Raw genomic sequence first — 19,773 nt, forward strand, 5'->3', positions numbered from 1 at the left:
GCTTGCGTGAATCGTTGGGAGGTCGGCCAAATTTTGTTCGGTGCGAGTTGTGCACGGTACTCGGTTTAGGCGCATCCTTAGCCGAGGAGGTTACTCGGGAGGGAAGCCTGAAGAGCGCGAGTATGCGTCGGATCGTTCAGCCGAGGAATGCTCTGGTTAAGTGCGTTGGGAAAGGAACTCGGCCTAGGTGCATCCTTGGCCGAGGAGGTTACTCGGGAGGGAAACCTTAAGGCGTGAGTACGCGTCGGAGTGATTGGCCGAGGAGGGCTTCGATTTAATGCGTTGGGAGTGGTACTCAGCCTAGGTGCATCCTTAGCTGAGGAGGTTACTTGGGAGGAAAACCTTAAGGCGCGAGTACGCGTCGGAGTGATCGACCGAGGAGGGCTTCGATTTAAGTATGTGTTGGGCGTGGTACTCAGCCTAGGTGCATCCTTAGCCGAGGAGGTTACTCGGGAGGGAAACCTTAAGGCGCGAGTACATGCCGGAGCAATCGGCCGAGGATTGTTCGGGTTAAGTGGGCGTCGTCGCTTAGCGTTCGGTCTATGTCAACCTAAACGTTAAAAAATAGGAAACAATATGATGAAATTTGTTTTATTAATGAAGTGTCTCGTTAAAAACCTTGCCGACCCAAAACCCTCCTTAGGGAAAAAAGAGTCGGTCAAGGAAAAGAGTGCACTGATACATCAACTGTAGTACATTTTCAAATGCGAAGAGTTCCAAGTTCTCGAAATTGGTTCTCCCGACAGGTGCTCCAGCTTGTACGCTCCATTGTTCAAGTTGTGACGGACTCGGAACGGTCCGTCCCAATTTGGGGCGAGCTTCCCTTGCCTCGAATCTTTTCTTGCTTCACCTGTGGCTCTCCAAACGAGATCTCCTCCTCGAAATTCTCTTGATTTCACCTTGCTGTCGAATCTTCGCTTGTAGCGTTGCTTGGTGGCCTCGGCCACGACTAGTGCTCGATCACGAATCTCTTCTACCGTGTCCAAGTTCGTTCAGAGTTCGGCTTCGTTGCTTGCTTTGTCAAAGTGGGCTCGGCGGAATGACGGTTCTCCGATTTCCACCGGGATCATCGCGTCGGATCCATAGACCAGCCGGAAAGGTGTTTCTTGTGTGGTTGACTGGGGGTGCATCGATATGCCCATAACACCTCGGGTAGCTGCTCGGCCCATGCTCCCTTCGCTTCCCCTAGACGTTTCTTCAGTTCTGAAAGGATGACCTTGTTGGCTGACTCGGCCTGACCATTCGTTTGCGGGTGTTCGACCGATGTGACCTTGTGCTGCACTCCTAAGCCGGCTAGAAATTTGTTTAGTTTTCGGTCGGTAAATTGCAGGCCGTTGTCGGTCAGGAGAGTGTGTGGAACACCAAAATGGGTGATAATATTCTTCCATAGAAACTTTTGGACTTGATGAGAGAGATACACGCCAAGGGCTCGGCTTCGATCCATTTGGTGAACAGGTCGACGGCAACGATGAGAAATTTGCATTGGTCCTTGGTGACCGAGAAAGGTCCGAGTATATCGGCACCCCAAGTGGCGAACGGCCATGCTGGGGGAATGCAATGTAATTGCTCAGCCGGCTGATGGATCAAATTGCCATGCTTTTGACACGGCTGGCACTTCTTTATGAACATAGCGCAGTCAGAGTTTATGGTCGACCAATAATATCCGGCTCGCAAGAGTTTGGATATTGTCGTTCTAGCTCCTGAATGCATTTCGCAAATGCCCTCATGTACTTCTCTCATCACGTAGTCGGCCTCGAAGGGGCTTAGGCATTTAAGCAAAGGGGTAGAGAAGCCACGTTTATACAATTGGCCGGCAATGATGACATATCTACTGGCTTGAGTTCTCACCCGCTTGGCCTTGATCGGCTCGGTGGGTACGATTCCGCCGGTGAGGTATGCCTTCAGTTCATCCCGCCAATCGGGGGGATCGTCGTGATCGGCTAGTTTAGCGTCAACATTTGCTACCACCTCGGCTTCAATGTTGGGGTTGTCGATCTCTTGTTGAATGATCGTTCTCAAGTGGCCCGACTTCTTGGTTGCGGCCAACCTAGCCAACTGGTCGGCCCGGGTATTGTCTTCGCGGGGGATGTGTTCGACCAACACCTCCTGGAAATTCGCCTTCAGTTTTTGATAGGCATGATAGTATCTCATCATGCTGTTGTCCTTTACTTGGAAATTTCCGCCCACCTGCTCGGCCACCACTTTGGAATCGGTGCGGCACTTGATGCTTGATGCACCCATGTCCTCGGCCAACCTCAATCCAGCCAATAGAGCTTCGTACTCGGCTTGTTTATTTTGAAGCTTTGAACCGGAAGCGCAAAGATTGCTCTAAAGTTATCCCTCTCGGTCCTTCTAGGATTACCCCTGCCCCGCTCCCTTGGTTGTTTGAGGATCCGTCTACATGGAGGGTCCACCACTGTTGTTCAAATTGGCCGTGAGGGTGCAGTTCATTTATGAAGTCGGCCAAGCATTGGGCCTTGATCGGTCCCCTCGGCTTAAAGGTAATGTCAAATTGCGAGAGTTCCATTGACCAGGCCATCATTCTCCCGGCGAGTTCGGGTTTGCTTAGTACCTTAGCGATTGGACAGTCGGTATGCACGATAACTCGGTGGCTTTGGAAGTAATGACGTAGGCGTCGGGAGACGTGTACTAAACTGAGTGCCACCTTTTCTATCAATTGATATCGGGTTTCAGAATCCTGCAGTTGTCGGCTGATAAAATATATAGGAGCTTGGGTGCCTTCTTTTTCTTGCACCAGAACCGAACTGATCGCCTCCTCGGACACGGCCAAGTACACAAGTAGCAGGTTTAGAGGATCAGGCTTGGTGAGGGTCAGCGGGGTCGCCAGGGTTGTCTTCAACGTTGCGAAGGCGGCTTCGCACTGTTCATCCCATGAGAAGGCCGAAGCCTTTCGCAAGAGTTTTATCATTGGACTAATCTTGTCGCCTAGCCGTGGGAGGAATCGGGATAGGGCGACCAATCGTCCCGAGAGGCGCTGTAGTTCCTTGAGGTTGCTCGGGCTTCGCATGTCTAACACGGCCTGACATTTGTCTCGGTTCGCTTCTATGCCTCTCGCGGATAGCATGAAACCTAGGAATTTGCCTCCTTTAACCCCGAAGGTGCACTTTTCGGGGTTGAGTCTCATGTTGTGCTTGCGAAGTTCACCGAAGATTTCGGCTAAGTCAGCTAAATGTTCGGCCAGAGAGTTGGACTTGACCACCATATCATCTACGTAGATTTCGATGTTTCGGCCGATTCGACCCTGAAACATGTAACACCATGGAAAATACTAAGTTATTTAGTATATATGTATGTATGTATATGTTATTTATGTGGATTTGGAATGTACTTACTTCTATGCATGTTGTATGTTAATGTGATTTTGATTAGTTATTTAAGCATGATAGTGATTTTATAGTATGAGATGAGAGATTGATGTTTTGATAGTTTGTATAGGCATGTGTGTGCATGAATTTGGTGAATGATGCATTGTACACCATTATACTGAACCAGTATTAAGAGGGAAGAAGACTGATCACCTTCCTCCTCATCTTGGTTAAGTGAAGTATTATGGCATGCAACTCATTATTCCAAGCATCTATATCTGAAAGTGATATTTGTTTGTGTGTTGACACATGTTGCATTTCATATGGTGGTGAGTTGTGAGTATTGCATGGAAAGGAATAAGATGGGTAGGAGATCGAAGGATAGGAACATAAGATAAATCTGGTCTTTCTGAGTGAATTTGAGGTTGTTTCAGAGCTTAGGGAGTTGAAATACTTCAAGGAATAGGATATTTGAGGTGAATAGGTGCTAAGGGTGAAATTTGGAAATTTTGAAAAATGGCTATATATAGGGACTTAGGACCGGAGGATTTCATTTGTCAGACAGAGACAGTTTTTAGAGAGAGAAAGTAGAGAGAGAAAGGCTCTGGTCCGGAGGGAAGCTGAGGACATATTTGGGAAGCTTATCAAGCCAGGATCAATCTTCACAACTGGAGTTTCAGGAGATTTGGCCTCTAAAGCCTTGAAAATTGAGATTGAAGTTTGAATTGGGAATTTGGGGGTTTGTCCAAATCTTGCATTTCTGAAGTTTCTGAGGTAAGGGTAGTACTTATAAGACTTAATCTAGTATGTATGGGTTTGAAATATCATATTAATTTCATGATTTAAGCTTGATTAAGGATGGATTGAGGAAAAAGGGGTTTGATAGGGTTTTCATGATTTCTTCATGATTTGCATGAATTAATGGTTAAAACTTTATTTTATTGCTTAAAATGTTGTTTCTGGATATTGTTTATGCTTTATAATGGTTCAATTTCGTGTAATTTGGATTGGATTCATGAATTGGAAGGAATTTTGATGATTTTCAAGTTTTCTGTCGTGAAAGTACTATTCACATGAATAGTACTATTCATATGAATTCCGTCTGATTGCATAATTTACTATTCATTCAATTTACTATTCATTCAATTTGAATTTACTATTCATTCAATTTGAGTTTACTATTCAGTCACGAATTGATTTCAGAAATTACTGTTCATGTGCATAGTACTATTACTATTCACATGAATAGTATTTTTCATGAGTATTTTGATTTTGTCATGAAAGTTGTAGCCTTAGATGTTAGCTTTCTAATGGCATTGGAATCACCCAAAAAGGAGGTCTAGAACTCTAGATATGATTGTTCTAGTGAATGATTTGGCATGGTTATGGAAAAGTTGTATGTAATTATGAAATATGCTATGTGCATGTGGTTTGGAAAAGCTAATAGAACTCAGAGGAGTAAGGTTATGGTATGGAAGATCTCTTGGTGAGATCAGGATATAATCTTTGGAAAACTATAAAATTTGTGAATCCCATGGTGAGGATTCCAATAAGGAACTTTTCCAAGGATTATATAATAAACCACTTCAGATGTTAGGTGAATTCTGAAGTACTCCTCTAAGTATTCTATTTGCTACCGGTATGGGTCTGGGCCGAGTCATACCGATGGATGAGGTGGCTCCACCAGGGTTACGTGACGACGTAAATCCAACTGTATATTTTCCATGAGAGGTTAGGCGTGGGACATGGGTTGCTGACATGTTTCACCGTATCAACACTTGGTTTGGATGGTGTTGAGGCCAACATTTGGTTTGGATGTGTTGGTTACATCATGGATTATACAGTGGTGTGACTTTGTTTTTGGATGTGGAATATGTATACATATGGTATGGATTGTATACATTGGTTATGGATTCTTTATTAAATATGTATACATTGGTATGGATGTGTATACCTTAGATTCTGGATTGGTTTATATTTGGCATGGAAATAACTATTTTAATGTTCATTTCCTTGGTATGGATATGTATTGTTGATGAATATCTAGTTTAATGATATTTCATTTTATTGTACTATGGTTGGTTTTTATACGTGCTAACCCTTATGTTTCCATGTGGTTTGGACTGTGATGATCTCACTTTGTGGGGAAGCAGATCAGGTGTGAGGCTTTGGGATAGCAAGAAGTCTTTGGTAGCTGCTTTGAGAAGTAGCTAGGTTTAGAGCTTGACCAGCACCTAGGGTGTCTTATATGATGTTATTATGGGATTACTGTATAATTTTACTAAGACTGACTCTGATATAATTATGTTTGATATTATGAAGACAAATTTTTACACTCTAGCGTAGCTGGCTTTTGCTCTATTTTCTCTATTTTATATCATTTTATTTTAGTTGGTTTTGATGTGACGGCCTAGGGTGGGTCGTTACAGTTTTGGTATCAGAGCTGGTCGAGTCTCTTTAGGATTTGTGGGAAATGGTCTTGTTATGTTTCTGTTGTGAGGAAATGGATTTTGAAAAGAATTTCTTATGTGTTTTGGTGTAAACTCATGGGTTCCTTGATCTTTCATCTTGATTAGGATGGTTGGTAGGGGAAACAATTCTAATCCTTCTTCAGGCGTGGATGCGCAACAGATTGCTCAAGCTATGGAGCAAATTGCTGCTGCTATTGGACAACAGAATACTTTGTTGGCTCAGATGGAGACCAACCGGGCTGCAGCTGAAGCAGCTAGGGCTGAGGTACCTAATGAGTATAGGGGCTTGTCAGAGTTCAGAAAAGGGAATCCTCCTCAATTTACAGGTGTTGATGGACCTGAAGTTGCTGACCAGTGGATTGAGGAGATGGAGAAAATTTTCATGGTGATGCAATGCCCCGAGGAGAGGAAGCTAGTTTATGCTGTTTATATGTTGGTGGGTGAGGCTAGTTTCTGGTGGAAAGGTGCTCAAGCTATGATGGAAGCTAGAGGGGAGGTGATAAATTGGGAAAATTTCAAAAAGGTATTCCTAGAGAAATATTTTCCAGATAGCGCCAGGTATGCTAAGGAAGCTGAGTTTTTGAGACTGCAGCAAGGAAATATGTCAGTACAAGAGTATGTGGTCAAGTTTGAACACTTGGCTAGATATTATTCTCAAGCTATCACTGAAGCCTGGAGGTGTAGGAAGTTTAGTGAGGGTCTAAGATTTGAGCTGAGAAAGACTATTGTTCCTATGAGAATTATGGAGTTTTCAGTTTTAGTTGAAAAGGCAAAAACAGTGGAAAGATTTGAAGGAGGAAATAAAATGGCAAAGGGTCCAGAGGGATCATCTGGATTTGGTAGGGGGAAACATCCTCAAAAGAGACCATCTCAGTTTCAAATTGGAAATGCTAATAAGAAACCGATGGGGACTACTACTACAAGAGATGTTCAGAGTATTAGATGTTATGTCTGTGGAGGCCCACATATGATGAAAGACTGTCCTACAAAGAACTATACGTGTTTTAAATGTGGCAAGGTGGGTCACATGGCTAAAGATTGCAATGTCAGAAATATTCCAGCTAGAGAGAACCAGAAAGTGGATCGGCCTACTGTAGCAGGTCGTGTCTTTGCTTTAACAGGTGCTGAAGCTGAAACGTCATCTGAACTGGTAAAAGGAAAGGGCAAAGCTAATGGTAATGATATTTTTATTCTATTTGATTCTGGTGCTTCACATTCTTTTATTTCTTATGAATGTGTGAGAAGGTTAAATTTGGTTGTGAGTTCCTTGTGTGTGGATCTAGTTGTTTCTACCCCAGCTTCAGGGTCTGTTTTGACTTCTGAAGTTTGTTTGAGATATCCAGTGGAGGTAGAAGGGCGTAATTATAAAGTGAATTTGTTTTGTTTACCTCTATCTGATTTGGATGTGATTTTAGGGATGGATTGGCTTTCTACCAATAAGATTTTGATAGATTGTTCAGAAAAGAGATTAATCTTTCCTACTGTTGAACAGGAGAGGTTTATTTCTAGTGGACAGGTGGATGGGTTGTTGAAGGATGGAGCTCTTGGGTTTATGATCTTATCTTTTATCAGTGTAGAGAATGAGAAGTTGTTGAATAGTATTGATGTTGTTAGAGATTTTCCAGAGGTTTTTCCGGATGATGTTCCGGGGTTACCACCAAAGCGAGAGTTGGAGTTTAGTATTGATCTTGTACCAGGGGCAGGACCAGTATCTATTTCTCCTTATAGAATGGCACCAGCGGAGTTGTTTGAATTGAAAAAGCAGGTTGAGGAGCTTTTGGAGAAGCAGATGATCAGACCTAGTGTATCTCCGTGGGGAGCACCAGTGTTATTGGTAAAGAAGAAGGATGGTGGTGTGAGGTTATGTGTGGATTACAGGCAGTTAAATAAATTGACAATCAAGAATAAGTATCCTTTGCCAAGGATAGATGATTTGATGGACCAATTGAGGGGAGCTTCTGTTTTCTCCAAGATTGATTTGAGGTCTGGGTATCACCAGATTCGGGTAAAGGAGGAGGACATACCAAAGACTGCTTTCAGGACTCGGTATGGTCATTATGAGTATGTTGTTATGCCTTTTGGAGTGACGAATGCTCCAGCTATTTTCATGGATTATATGAACAGGATTTTCAGACCCTTTCTGGATAAGTTTGTTGTGGTGTTCATTGATGACATTTTGGTTTATTCTAGATCTATGGAGGAACATAGAGAACATTTAAGGACAGTTTTGCAGGTATTGAAGGAGAAACAGTTATTTGCAAAGTTGTCAAAATGTGAGTTTTGGCTATCTGAAGTGAAATTCTTGGGTCATGTGATTTCTGCACAAGGAATTGCAGTTGATCCTACTAAGGTGGAAGCGGTTTTGAGGTGGGAACGTCCGAAATCAGTTACTGAAGTTAGAGGTTTTGTGGGATTAGCTGACTATTATAGAAGATTCATAGAAGGATTTTCTAAAATAGTTATGCCTTTGACACAGCTGACTAGGAAGGATCATCCTTTTGTATGGATAGAGGAGTGTGAGAGGAGTTTTCAAGAGTTAAAGGAAAAGTTGACTTCGTCTCCAGTGTTGATACTGCCAGATCCCAATAAATCTTTTGAAGTTTATTGTGATGCATCTCATCAAGGTTTAGGATGTGTTCTTATGCAAGATAGGCAGGTTGCGGCCTATGCATCTAGGCAGTTAAAGACTCATGAACGGAATTATCCTACGCATGATCTAGAGTTGGCTGCGGTGGTTTTTGCTTTGAAGATTTGGAGACATTATCTCTATGGAGCAAAGTTTGATGTGTTCAGTGATCACAAGAGTCTGAAATATTTGTTTGATCAGAAAGAGTTAAATATGAGGCAGAGGAGGTGGATTGAATTTTTGAAAGATTATGATTTTCAGTTAATGTATCATCCAGGTAAAGCGAATGTGGTGGTAGATGCTTTGAGCAGAAAATCCCTTCATATGTCTTACATGATGGTTAAAGAGATGGAGTTGGTAGAGAAATTTAGGGATATGAATCTTAACGTTGTTGTTGCCACAAATTTTATTAGTTGTGGTATGACTACCATTACTAGTGATTTCTTGGAGATGGTGAAACAAAAACAAGTTCAGGATACGGGATTGAACAAGGTTAGAGAATTGTTGGGTTCTGAGAAAGCTGAAGGATTTGAACAAGATATGGATGGAGTTTTGAGATACAAGGGAAGAATTTGTATTCCACAAGATGAGGAGTTGAAGAAATTAATACTTGAGGAAGGTCATAAGAGCAAGTTGAGTGTACATCCAGGTATGACAAAAATGTATCAAGATTTGAAGAAAATGTTTTGGTGGAATGGTATGAAGAGGGAGGTAACCGAGTATGTCGCATCTTGCATTGTATGTCAGAAAGCTAAGGTAGAACATCAAAAACCAGGAGGTTTGTTACAGATGATGGAAGTGCCAGAATGGAAATGGGATAGTATAACCATGGATTTTGTTGTTGGATTATCAAGGTCTGCTAAGAATTGTGATTCTATTTGGGTGATCGTGGATAGATTAACTAAGTGTGCTCATTTTCTTCCAGTGAATATAAAGTGGTCCTTTGAAAAGTTAACTCAATTGTATATTAAGGAGATTGTTAGATTACATGGTGTGCCCTCCAGTATCATCTCTGATAGGGATCCTCGTTTTACATCCCGATTTTGGCAAAGTTTGCATCAAGCATTAGGGACTAAGTTGAAACTCAGTTCTGCTTATCACCCACAGACTGATGGGCAGTCTGAGAGGACTATCCAATCTTTGGAGGACTTGTTGAGGGCTTGTATTTTAGATCATCTAGGGAATTGGGAAGAAATGTTACCTTTGGTCGAGTTCACTTATAATAACAGTTTTCATGCAAGTATAGGAATGGCACCATTTGAGGCTCTGTATGGGAGGAAGTGTCGAACACCTTTATGTTGGTTCAAAGAGGGAGAATCAATGATGGTAGGGCCAGAGATCATCTTACAGACTACTGAAAAGGTGAAGCAAATTCAGGAAAGAATGAGAGCTACTCAGAGTAGGCAAAAGTCTTATGCAGACAAAAGGAGGAAACCTTTGGAGTTTTCAGAGGGAGAACATGTGTTTTTGAAGGTAACTCCTACCACAGGTGTGGGAAGAGCTATCAAAGCTAAGAAGTTGAATCCTAAGTTTATTGGGCCGTATCAAATTCTCAAGAGGATTGGACCAGTGGCATATCAGATTGCATTACCTCCATTTCTGTCTAATTTGCATGATGTGTTCCATGTTTCACAGTTGAGAAAGTATATTCACGATCCGAGTCATGTCTTGGAATCAGAGGCAGTGCAAGTTAAGGAGAATTTAACTTTTGAGAAACAGCCAGTTTCAGTGGCAGATAGGAAAGTTAAGCAATTGCGGGGTAAATCTATCAATTTGGTAAAGGTTATTTGGGATGAGGTTACTAATGAAGCCATTTGGGAGTTGGAAGATAGAATGAAGGATCAATACCCATATCTCTTTATGAGTAAGTGAATTTTCGGGGACGAAAATTTTTGTTGTTGGGGAGAGTTGTAACACCATGGAAAATACTAAGTTATTTAGTATATATGTATGTATGTATATGTTATTTATGTGGATTTGGAATGTACTTACTTCTATGCATGTTGTATGTTAATGTGATTTTGATTAGTTATTTAAGCATGATAGTGATTTTATAGTATGAGATGAGAGATTGATGTTTTGATAGTTTGTATAGGCATGTGTGTGCATGAATTTGGTGAATGATGCATTGTACACCATTATACTGAACCAGTATTAAGAGGGAAGAAGACTGATCACCTTCCTCCTCATCTTGGTTAAGTGAAGTATTATGGCATGCAACTCATTATTCCAAGCATCTATATCTGAAAGTGATATTTGTTTGTGTGTTGACACATGTCGCATTTCATATGGTGGTGAGTTGTGAGTATTGCATGGAAAGGAATAAGATGGGTAGGAGATCGAAGGATAGGAACATAAGATAAATCTGGTCTTTCTGAGTGAATTTGAGGTTGTTTCAGAGCTTAGGGAGTTGAAATACTTCAAGGAATAGGATATTTGAGGTGAATAGGTGCTAAGGGTGAAATTTGGAAATTTTGAAAAATGGCTATATATAGGGACTTAGGACCGGAGGATTTCATTTGTCAGACAGAGACAGTTTTTAGAGAGAGAAAGTAGAGAGAGAAAGGCTCTGGTCCGGAGGGAAGCTGAGGACATATTTGGGAAGCTTATCAAGCCAGGATCAATCTTCACAACTGGAGTTTCAGGAGATTTGGCCTCTAAAGCCTTGAAAATTGAGATTGAAGTTTGAATTGGGAATTTGGGGGTTTGTCCAAATCTTGCATTTCTGAAGTTTCTGAGGTAAGGGTAGTACTTATAAGACTTAATCTAGTATGTATGGGTTTGAAATATCATATTAATTTCATGATTTAAGCTTGATTAAGGATGGATTGAGGAAAAAGGGGTTTGATAGGGTTTTCATGATTTCTTCATGATTTGCATGAATTAATGGTTAAAACTTGATTTTATTGCTTAAAATGTTGTTTCTGGATATTGTTTATGCTTTATAATGGTTCAATTTCGTGTAATTTGGATTGGATTCATGAATTGGAAGGAATTTTGATGATTTTCAAGTTTTCTGTCGTGAAAGTACTATTCACATGAATAGTACTATTCATATGAATTCCGTCTGATTGCATAATTTACTATTCATTCAATTTACTATTCATTCAATTTGAATTTACTATTCATTCAATTTGAGTTTACTATTCAGTCACGAATTGATTTCAGAAATTACTGTTCATGTGCATAGTACTATTACTATTCACATGAATAGTATTTTTCATGAGTATTTTGATTTTGTCATGAAAGTTGTAGCCTTAGATGTTAGCTTTCTAATGGCATTGGAATCACCCAAAAAGGAGGTCTAGAACTCTAGATATGATTGTTCTAGTGAATGATTTGGCATGGTTATGGAAAAGTTGTATGTAATTATGAAATATGCTATGTGCATGTGGTTTGGAAAAGCTAATAGAACTCAGAGGAGTAAGGTTATGGTATGGAAGATCTCTTGGTGAGATCAGGATATAATCTTTGGAAAACTATAAAATTTGTGAATCCCATGGTGAGGATTCCAATAAGGAACTTTTCCAAGGATTATATAATAAACCACTTCAGATGTTAGGTGAATTCTGAAGTACTCCTCTAAGTATTCTATTTGATACCGGTATGGGTCTGGGCCGAGTCATACCGATGGATGAGGTGGCTCCACCAGGGTTACGTGACGACGTAAATCCAACTGTATATTTTCCATGAGAGGTTAGGCGTGGGACATGGGTTGCTGACATGTTTCACCGTATCAACACTTGGTTTGGATGGTGTTGAGGCCAACATTTGGTTTGGATGTGTTGGTTACATCATGGATTATACAGTGGTGTGACTTTGTTTTTGGATGTGGAATATGTATACATATGGTATGGATTGTATACATTGGTTATGGATTCTTTATTAAATATGTATACATTGGTATGGATGTGTATACCTTAGATTCTGGATTGGTTTATATTTGGCATGGAAATAACTATTTTAATGTTCATTTCCTTGGTATGGATATGTATTGTTGATGAATATCTAGTTTAATGATATTTCATTTTATTGTACTATGGTTGGTTTTTATACGTGCTAACCCTTATGTTTCCATGTGGTTTGGACTGTGATGATCTCACTTTGTGGGGAAGCAGATCAGGTGTGAGGCTTTGGGATAGCAAGAAGTCTTTGGTAGCTGCTTTGAGAAGTAGCTAGGTTTAGAGCTTGACCAGCACCTAGGGTGTCTTATATGATGTTATTATGGGATTACTGTATAATTTTACTAAGACTGACTCTGATATAATTATGTTTGATATTATGAAGACAAATTTTTACACTCTAGCGTAGCTGGCTTTTGCTCTATTTTCTCTATTTTATATCATTTTATTTTAGTTGGTTTTGATGTGACGGCCTAGGGTGGGTCGTTACAAAACACCTTGTCCATTAACCTCTGGTAGATCTCCCTGACGTTCTTCAACCCAAACGGCATCACTTTATAACAAAAGTTGGCGCTCTCGGTTATGAACGCCGTCTTCTCCTCGTCGGTCGAGTGCATCCTTATTTGGTTGTAACCGGAATAAGCATCCAAGAAGCTGAAGATTGAATGTCCGGACGCTCCGTCGACTAGTCGGTCGATACAAGGGAGTGGGTAGGCATCCTTGGGGCAGGCCTTGTTGAGGTCGGTATAGTCGGTGCACATTCTCCATTTCCCATTGGCTTTTTTGACTAACACCATGTTGGCTAACCAAGTCGTGTAAGTGACCTCCCTGATGAACTTTGCTTGCAACAATTTTTTCACCTCGGCATCGGCTGCCTTTCTCTTCTCGTCGCCCATTTTTCTTTTCTTCTGTGCGACTGGCCGAGTGTCTCGACATACGGCTAGTCGGTGACATAGGAAACTAGGGTCAATCCCCGGCATATCCGACGCTTTCCATGCAAACAAGTCTTTGTTGTCTTGAACCGTTCGCTTTACCTGGTTCAAATCGTTTTCGTTCAGCTGAGATCCTATGTGTGTGACCTGTTCGGGTGTCCGCCCGAGTTGGAAAGGAACGAGGTCTTCGGCCGGCTCGATTCGATCCTCCTCACCCAGGCGTGGGTCGAGATCTAAGCCCTCTGTCATTTGTCTTATTACATTTATGCCTGACAACGTTGGCGGGGGTCGGATACAGGACGGACCTTTAGGCTAGAGAGGTAACATTCTCGTGCTGTCTTCTGGTCGGCATGAACGATTATTACCTGTCCATCTCTCGACGGGAACTTCATGCACAGATGAGGGGTCGAGACGATGGCTCGGAGTGCGTTGATGGAGGGTCGGCCGAGCAGGACATTGTAGGATGTGTTCGCATGCACAACGATGTAACGGATTTTGATCTCTCGGGAAGACTTTTGGTTGAAACCGAAGCGAGTGTACAAGTCGATGCATACGGCTAGTCGGTGACATAGGAAACTAGGGTCAATCCCCGACATATCCGACGCTTTCCATGCAAACAAGTCTTTGTTGTTTTGAACCGTTCGCTTCACCTGGTTCGAATCGTTTTCGTTCAGCTGAGATCCTATGTGTGTGACCTGTTCGGGTGTCCGCCCGAGTTGGAAAGGAACGAGGTCTTCGGCCGGCTCGATTCGATCCTCCTCACCCAGGCGTGGGTCGAGATCTAAGCCCTCTGTCATTTGTCTTATTACATTTACGCCTGACAACGTTGGCGGGGGGTCGAATACAGGATGGACCTTTAGGCTAGAGAGGTAACATTCTCGTGTTGTCTTCTGGTCGGCATGAACGATTATTACCTGTCCATCTCTCGACGGAAACTTCATGCACAGATGAGGGGTCAAGATGATGGCTCGGAGTGCGTTGATGGAGGGTCGGCCGAGCAGGACATTGTAGGATGTGTTCGCATGCACAACGATGTAACGGATTTTGATCTCTCGGGAAGACTTTTGGTCGAAACCGAAGCTAGTGTACAAGTCGATGCACCCCCTCGTCATTACTCTTTCACCGGAAAACCCTACTAATGGTTCGTGATATGGTTCTAGGCTTTCTTCTAGGATTCCTAGTTGCACGAACGTGTTCCAGTATAAGATGTCGGCCGAGCTCCCCTGGTTAACCAGCATTTTCTTGACGATGCAGTTATGCATTTCGACCGAAATTACCATGGGTCGTCTTGTACGGGGTCAACGCCACAGAAATCTCGGTCAGTAAAAGTGATGGGTGGCATCTTTGGCATTCTCGGCTGGTTCACATTATTCACTGATCGGACAGCTCGGAGGTGTCGCTTTCGTGCTGAAGAGGAGGAACCGCCTCCGGTAAAGCCCCCGGCTATTGTATTGATCACCTTTCGTGTTTGGTCATTGTCCTCCCTGGGACGCTGTGATCGGTCTCGGCGTTCAGCCGAACGGGATCGGCGGCGGCGGTCCCTCGGTGGACGAGTTTCACGAGGATGGTCTCTTTCCCTTGACTGGTGGTCTTGGGAGGTGGTAAAGCTTTTGAGGTGACCCTGTTTGATGAGGTCCTCGATCTTGTCCTTCAATGCTGAACATTCTTCGGTGGAGTGCCCCCGGTTTCAGTGGAATCGGCAATTCTTCGCCTTGTCAGCTCTAGGGGGCGTGTTCGCTCTTTTCGGCATCACGAGGATTTCTGACGCAAGAGCCTGCTCCATTACTTTGGCCCTGCTTGCATTGAGGGGAGTATATATTGTATAGGGGGGTCCTCTTGGGGGGCGGGTATTTAGGGGCTCGGCGTAGGTCTTCCTCACCGGTTCTCGTCCGGGCTCTTTTCGGCTATAACCCTCCTCGGCCCTGGCCTGATTTCGAGTCTCCGCCAACTCCTCCATTTACATGTATTTTTCGGCTCGGCGTCGGAGGTCATTCATATCCAACAGTGGTTTTTTGCACAAACTGTTTACGAAGGGTCCGGGCCTGAGTGTCGTGCTCAGCCGATCCATTGCCACGGCAGGGTTGAGGTCGCCGATTTCCATAGCGATCTTGTTAAACCGGTCCATGAAAGTCCTCAGACTCTCTTTCTTCTCCTGACGAACCCCCGCTAAGGCTAGCGAGGTCGTCCTGTACGGCTTGCTCGTTGCGAACTGGAGAGTGAATTGGGACGATAATTCGTTGAATGATTCGATGGAGGAGCTCGGTAGCCTTGTGAACCAACCCAGGGCCCTTCCTTTCAGAGACGTGGGGAATATTCGGCACAAAGCCGAGTCGTCTTGAGTGGAGAGAGTTGCTTGAGTCAAGAAAACATTCAAGTGTTCCTCGGGGTCGGATGATCCTTCGTACTTCTAGATTGACATGCTCTTCCAATGGTCTAGCAGTGTTGCCTCCATTATTCTTCTGGAAAAAGGATGCCTCAGGGAGTGAACGGTGGTGTCGGTCCTATTGGCTATTAAAGATGTGAATGGAGTTCGGGTGACCTGGTCCGTTGGGGCGTGATAGGCGGACTCTTCCGCAAGTGTGGGAGTGGACGACACGTATGTTTGGTTCAGGTTCCGGAGCTCGGCATTTTGTCAACGTAGCTCGGCCAGCTCTCGGGCGTCGGCTTCTCTTTGCCTTTGGATGGTCGCCATTTCCTCGCGAATTGCTCGCAAGTCGTCTTGAAAGTTCGGTTGAGTTTGATTGGTGTTTGGCTGAACTTGCTGTATCATAGGTTCCGGTTGGGTCTAAGGCATCCCGTACGAGTAGCGCTCTTGGTTGGCCATGACGGGATTGCTTTCGGGGTTAGGAATCGGGTGAGTCGTTGTCGATTGTCCTTTGCGCGTTGTTACCATGTCTCGGTCTCAGCTATAGAGTTTTAAGGGGCTGAAAACGTCTCTTCGGCCCCACGGTGGGCGCCAAATGTTCCTGTACTAGGATACACACTCTAATTATCCTTGTTGTAGTGGGTCTGATCCTGGGTCTCGGTCTTCTCGTTCCTATCCGGGTAGTCCGAATTCAGGGGTGGGTGTGCCTGCAAAGACACTCCGATGCTCAAGTTAGTGCTCGGCGTAATAAATGCGGTAGTTCAGAATTAATTACATACCTCGTTGGGGTCCTATTTATAGTAGTTCTTATTGGGCCGCAATTAGGGACTGAGCCTCGAAAAATTAGGGGTCTAATCCTATGCATTATGTTAATTAATCTCTCCGTAACCATCTTGATGATGCCGACATACTCGGCTGATCTCGCCGACACGTTTCGCCCCTATCTGGGGGTGGTCGGCGGGTTCGGGCACTCGGTATAAGCAAATGGTCTCGGGTATTCGGACGAGTCGGCCACCATACGGTATAAATATAAAATAAAATAATTAAGATATTTAAATCTTACATTAATCGTAATAAAAGAGTCTAAAACTAAATGAAGGGCACTTTATACTAAACCTTTATTGCATTTCCTAGCTCCATCACCTATATATATTATGCCAAGTGAAGGCGTGGAAATGCATTGGTGCATTTACCCTCTGCCCCTTCTTAGTTTTCCCTACCAAATATTGCACAAACTACACTGGCTACTTAGAAATCAATTGCACTAAGAAATCGTTCATTACATAAGTGCTAATTGGCCATATAGCCATTGGCATATTGCAATTACCTTTTTAAGGCCAAGAAGAAAAAAAATTTAAGAATTGAACACCAAACCTGAAGGAGAAGCTAACAAGTTTAGAAAACAAAGTCTCATGGCCAAAGAGACCATTATTTGTCAATATCCCATCAAATCACAAGTGCAGGGTGAGAATTTAGATCATCAAAATTCAAAGCTTGTAATATCAGAAACTGATAATGGAGAGGAGAGTAATGGAGCACCTAAAGACACATCTCCTGAGCTTCCAGGGTGGTATGCTGATGCTTCCTGGCCGGGTACTATTTGTTTCAAAGTTTCTATACGGAGGGTTCAATTACTTGACTCATTTTTATTATATGATTTGATATAAACTTTATTTCAGTTTTTTATTTGATGTTTCTTTTTTTTTTTTGGTCAATGATTTAAATTTGGTGTTTAACTTTTGAGTGGGTCTTTGTCTTTGTCACACCCACCAAATTGGTTGTTATTCGGGGCAACTACTGGAATTTTCAAAATAATAATAATAATAACGATAAAGGTAAAAGTATAGGGGGGAATTATGTAAAGGGGATGGTGGCCACCTAGTATATAGTAAAGTGTTATTTTCACATTTTGTACTATTAATTTGGTAGTAGTAGTAGTAACATTTTGTACCATTAGTTTTCACACCAACAATTGTACAGGAGAAGCACACATATATAAAATGGAAAAGATCATATTTCAAGGGAAATCAGAATTCCAAGAGCTTCTTGTATTTGAGGTACCTCTTATAATACTTTCATTTTCATAATAAAATCTTGATAACATCCTCGGGTGATGTGTATTGTGTGCAGTCATCTAGACATGGCAAGGTTGCAATTCTGGATGGATATATCCAACTGACCGAGAATGATGAATTTGCTTACCAAGAGATGCTCACTCACCTTGCACTCTGTTCCATTCTAAATCCAAACAAGGTTTTCTGTTCAAAATTCTATTCCTCGCAATGAACTAAAAGCCTATAATGTAAAAAAAAAAAAAAAAAAAAAAAAACATTTCTGAAATAAGTCAGAAACAAAGACTAATGTACCATATTTGTTTAACAAGAGGTTGATGAACATTACTATTTACAGGTGCTGCTTGTTGGAGGGGGAGATGGTGGAATTCTTAGGGAAATATCACGCCATTCTTCTGTTGAGCATATTGATATATGTGAAATAGACAAAATGGTGATTGATGTAAGTCTTCAAGTTAACATTCCTTAGTTAAACTTTCAATGAACTTTGACAGAAATGAACTACAAATAAAAAGAACCCCTCTTAAATCTTCTGTTTGCATTTGAGTGTACAGGTTTATAAGAAGTTTTTCCCAGATATAGCTGTTGGCTACGAGGATCCCCGAGTGCATGTTCATATCACCGACGGTAAAAAGTTAAGCCATTTGTTTTTATTTTTAACTTACAAAACAAACATGATATATAAATGAATCAAAGGAGTTTGTATAAATTATGTTATTTATACATCAAAATTTTATAATCATTTCTGCACGAGAGAGATAAGAAGAGAAAAAAGAGAAAAAAAAATTATGTGTATATATTATAAAAATTTGTTATGAGTAACATTACTTTACTCAGTTTATATATACCAAATTTGTGACAAATATGTGCAGGAATTGCGTTCATAAATTCTGTTCCTGAGGGCACTTACGATGTCATTATATTGGATGCTTTTCAACCAATGGGTAAAAATAATCCTTCTCGCTGTCAAATGTCAATTTAAAATTGCAGCTGTAGTGAGAAAAGAATGTGCACGTGTTTTACCTTAAAAGGAAATAAATAGTTAAGAGATATGAGGAAATTCAATGTAATGCAGGACCTATTGCGGAAGTTCTGGCGGATAACTGCTTCTTAGAATCTGTAGCAAAGGCTCTTCGACCTGGTGGAGTGTTGTCTGCTCCAGCAGACAGCTTGTGGCATGAAAATTTTGTCGTTGCAGATACTATAGCAAATTGCAAGAAGATATTCAAAGGCTCAGTTAACTATGCTTGGACCACAGTTCCTACATATGCAAGGTAGTATTCCTTATTTAACTAAATTTTTATTACATTTGTAAATTCTAGATATTCAGAGAAGTTTCTGTTAAGAACTAAGAAGTGATTCTTTGTTTTTGTTTTCCAGTGGGGTGATTGGATTCATGCTTTGCTCCACGGAGGGGCCTCCAGTCAACTTCAAACACCCAATAAATCCACTGAATCCAGAGCAAAATGGAGTAGCAAAGGGACCTCCTAAGTTTTATAACCCAGAGGTAATTCATTGAAACGGTTTCAGTTCAAGGATTTACCTACTTTTAGTGTTTCGCTTTATTCTCTTTCCAACTAACTTAAGATATTATTCCTCTCTTTCCTTTTATTTTGTTACAACAGATCCATGCTGCTGCTTTCTGTTTGCCTTCTTTTGTGGACAAGGTTGTTGATCCAACAAGATATTGATAAAGAACTCACTAGTAGTAATATTAAGGAATTGCTATTATCCTTTGTACTGTCTCGTTCTGCATGTTTACGGGTGAAAGGTTGCACATGCAAAACTATTACAAGTTTATTTATAAAAATGAGAAGTTGATAACCTTCCAAGTTATTTCTTAATTATTACTCTCATGACACCAATCGCTAAACATATAAAGGATGAATAATGCAACTCATACAATTACGTACTTAAAATTAGGGGAGCCAGAAGATTCACAAAAGAGTTAAGGTTAAGAGATTAGTGTGCATGAGAGTGAATCTACAGCCAGAACAACCAAAGTTCACCCATTATAAGTTAGTTAAGGTAGACCCCCAAAAAAATGTTTGTTAAGGTTAAATATATTGCAGACTTTCA

The 19,773-nt window shown here is 41.7% G+C and overlaps 1 protein-coding gene across 3 annotated transcripts; it reads left to right on the forward strand.

Moving 5' to 3' along the window:
- The first annotated feature begins 3,283 nt into the window (after positions 1–3,283).
- LOC109809064 (spermidine synthase 2) lies at positions 3,284–19,667 on the forward strand. Of its 3 annotated transcripts, XM_083075468.1 has the most exons (10): positions 10,729–11,162; positions 12,542–17,215; positions 17,603–17,679; positions 17,753–17,875; positions 18,032–18,136; positions 18,249–18,321; positions 18,567–18,638; positions 18,770–18,968; positions 19,075–19,201; positions 19,320–19,667. In XM_083075468.1, exons 2-10 carry the CDS (start codon positions 17,035–17,037, stop codon positions 19,383–19,385), a joined length of 1,023 nt encoding a protein of 340 aa, XP_082931594.1. In that variant the 5' UTR covers positions 10,729–11,162; positions 12,542–17,034; the 3' UTR covers positions 19,386–19,667. The 3 variants fall into 3 exon arrangements, with proteins under 3 accessions (XP_082931593.1, XP_082931594.1, XP_082931595.1); XM_083075469.1 differs by lacking the exon at positions 12,542–17,215; XM_083075467.1 differs by lacking the exons at positions 10,729–11,162; positions 17,603–17,679; positions 17,753–17,875; ... (4 more) ...; positions 19,075–19,201; positions 19,320–19,667 and adding exons at positions 3,284–4,100; positions 5,903–6,972 and having other exon boundaries at positions 12,542–12,728.
- Positions 19,668–19,773: the final 106 nt, after the last annotated feature.

The sequence above is a fragment of the Cajanus cajan genome, chromosome 5 (genome assembly GCF_000230855.2).
Source record: "Cajanus cajan strain Asha chromosome 5, NIPB_CcT2T_4, whole genome shotgun sequence".
Classification (NCBI taxonomy): Eukaryota; Viridiplantae; Streptophyta; class Magnoliopsida; order Fabales; family Fabaceae; genus Cajanus; species Cajanus cajan.

What these genes read in the sequence shown, in the direction of transcription:
- LOC109809064 (XM_083075467.1), top strand. Translation starts at nt 5,904, where the DNA reads ATGGTTGGTAGGGGAAACAATTCTAATCCTTCTTCAGGCGTGGATGCG.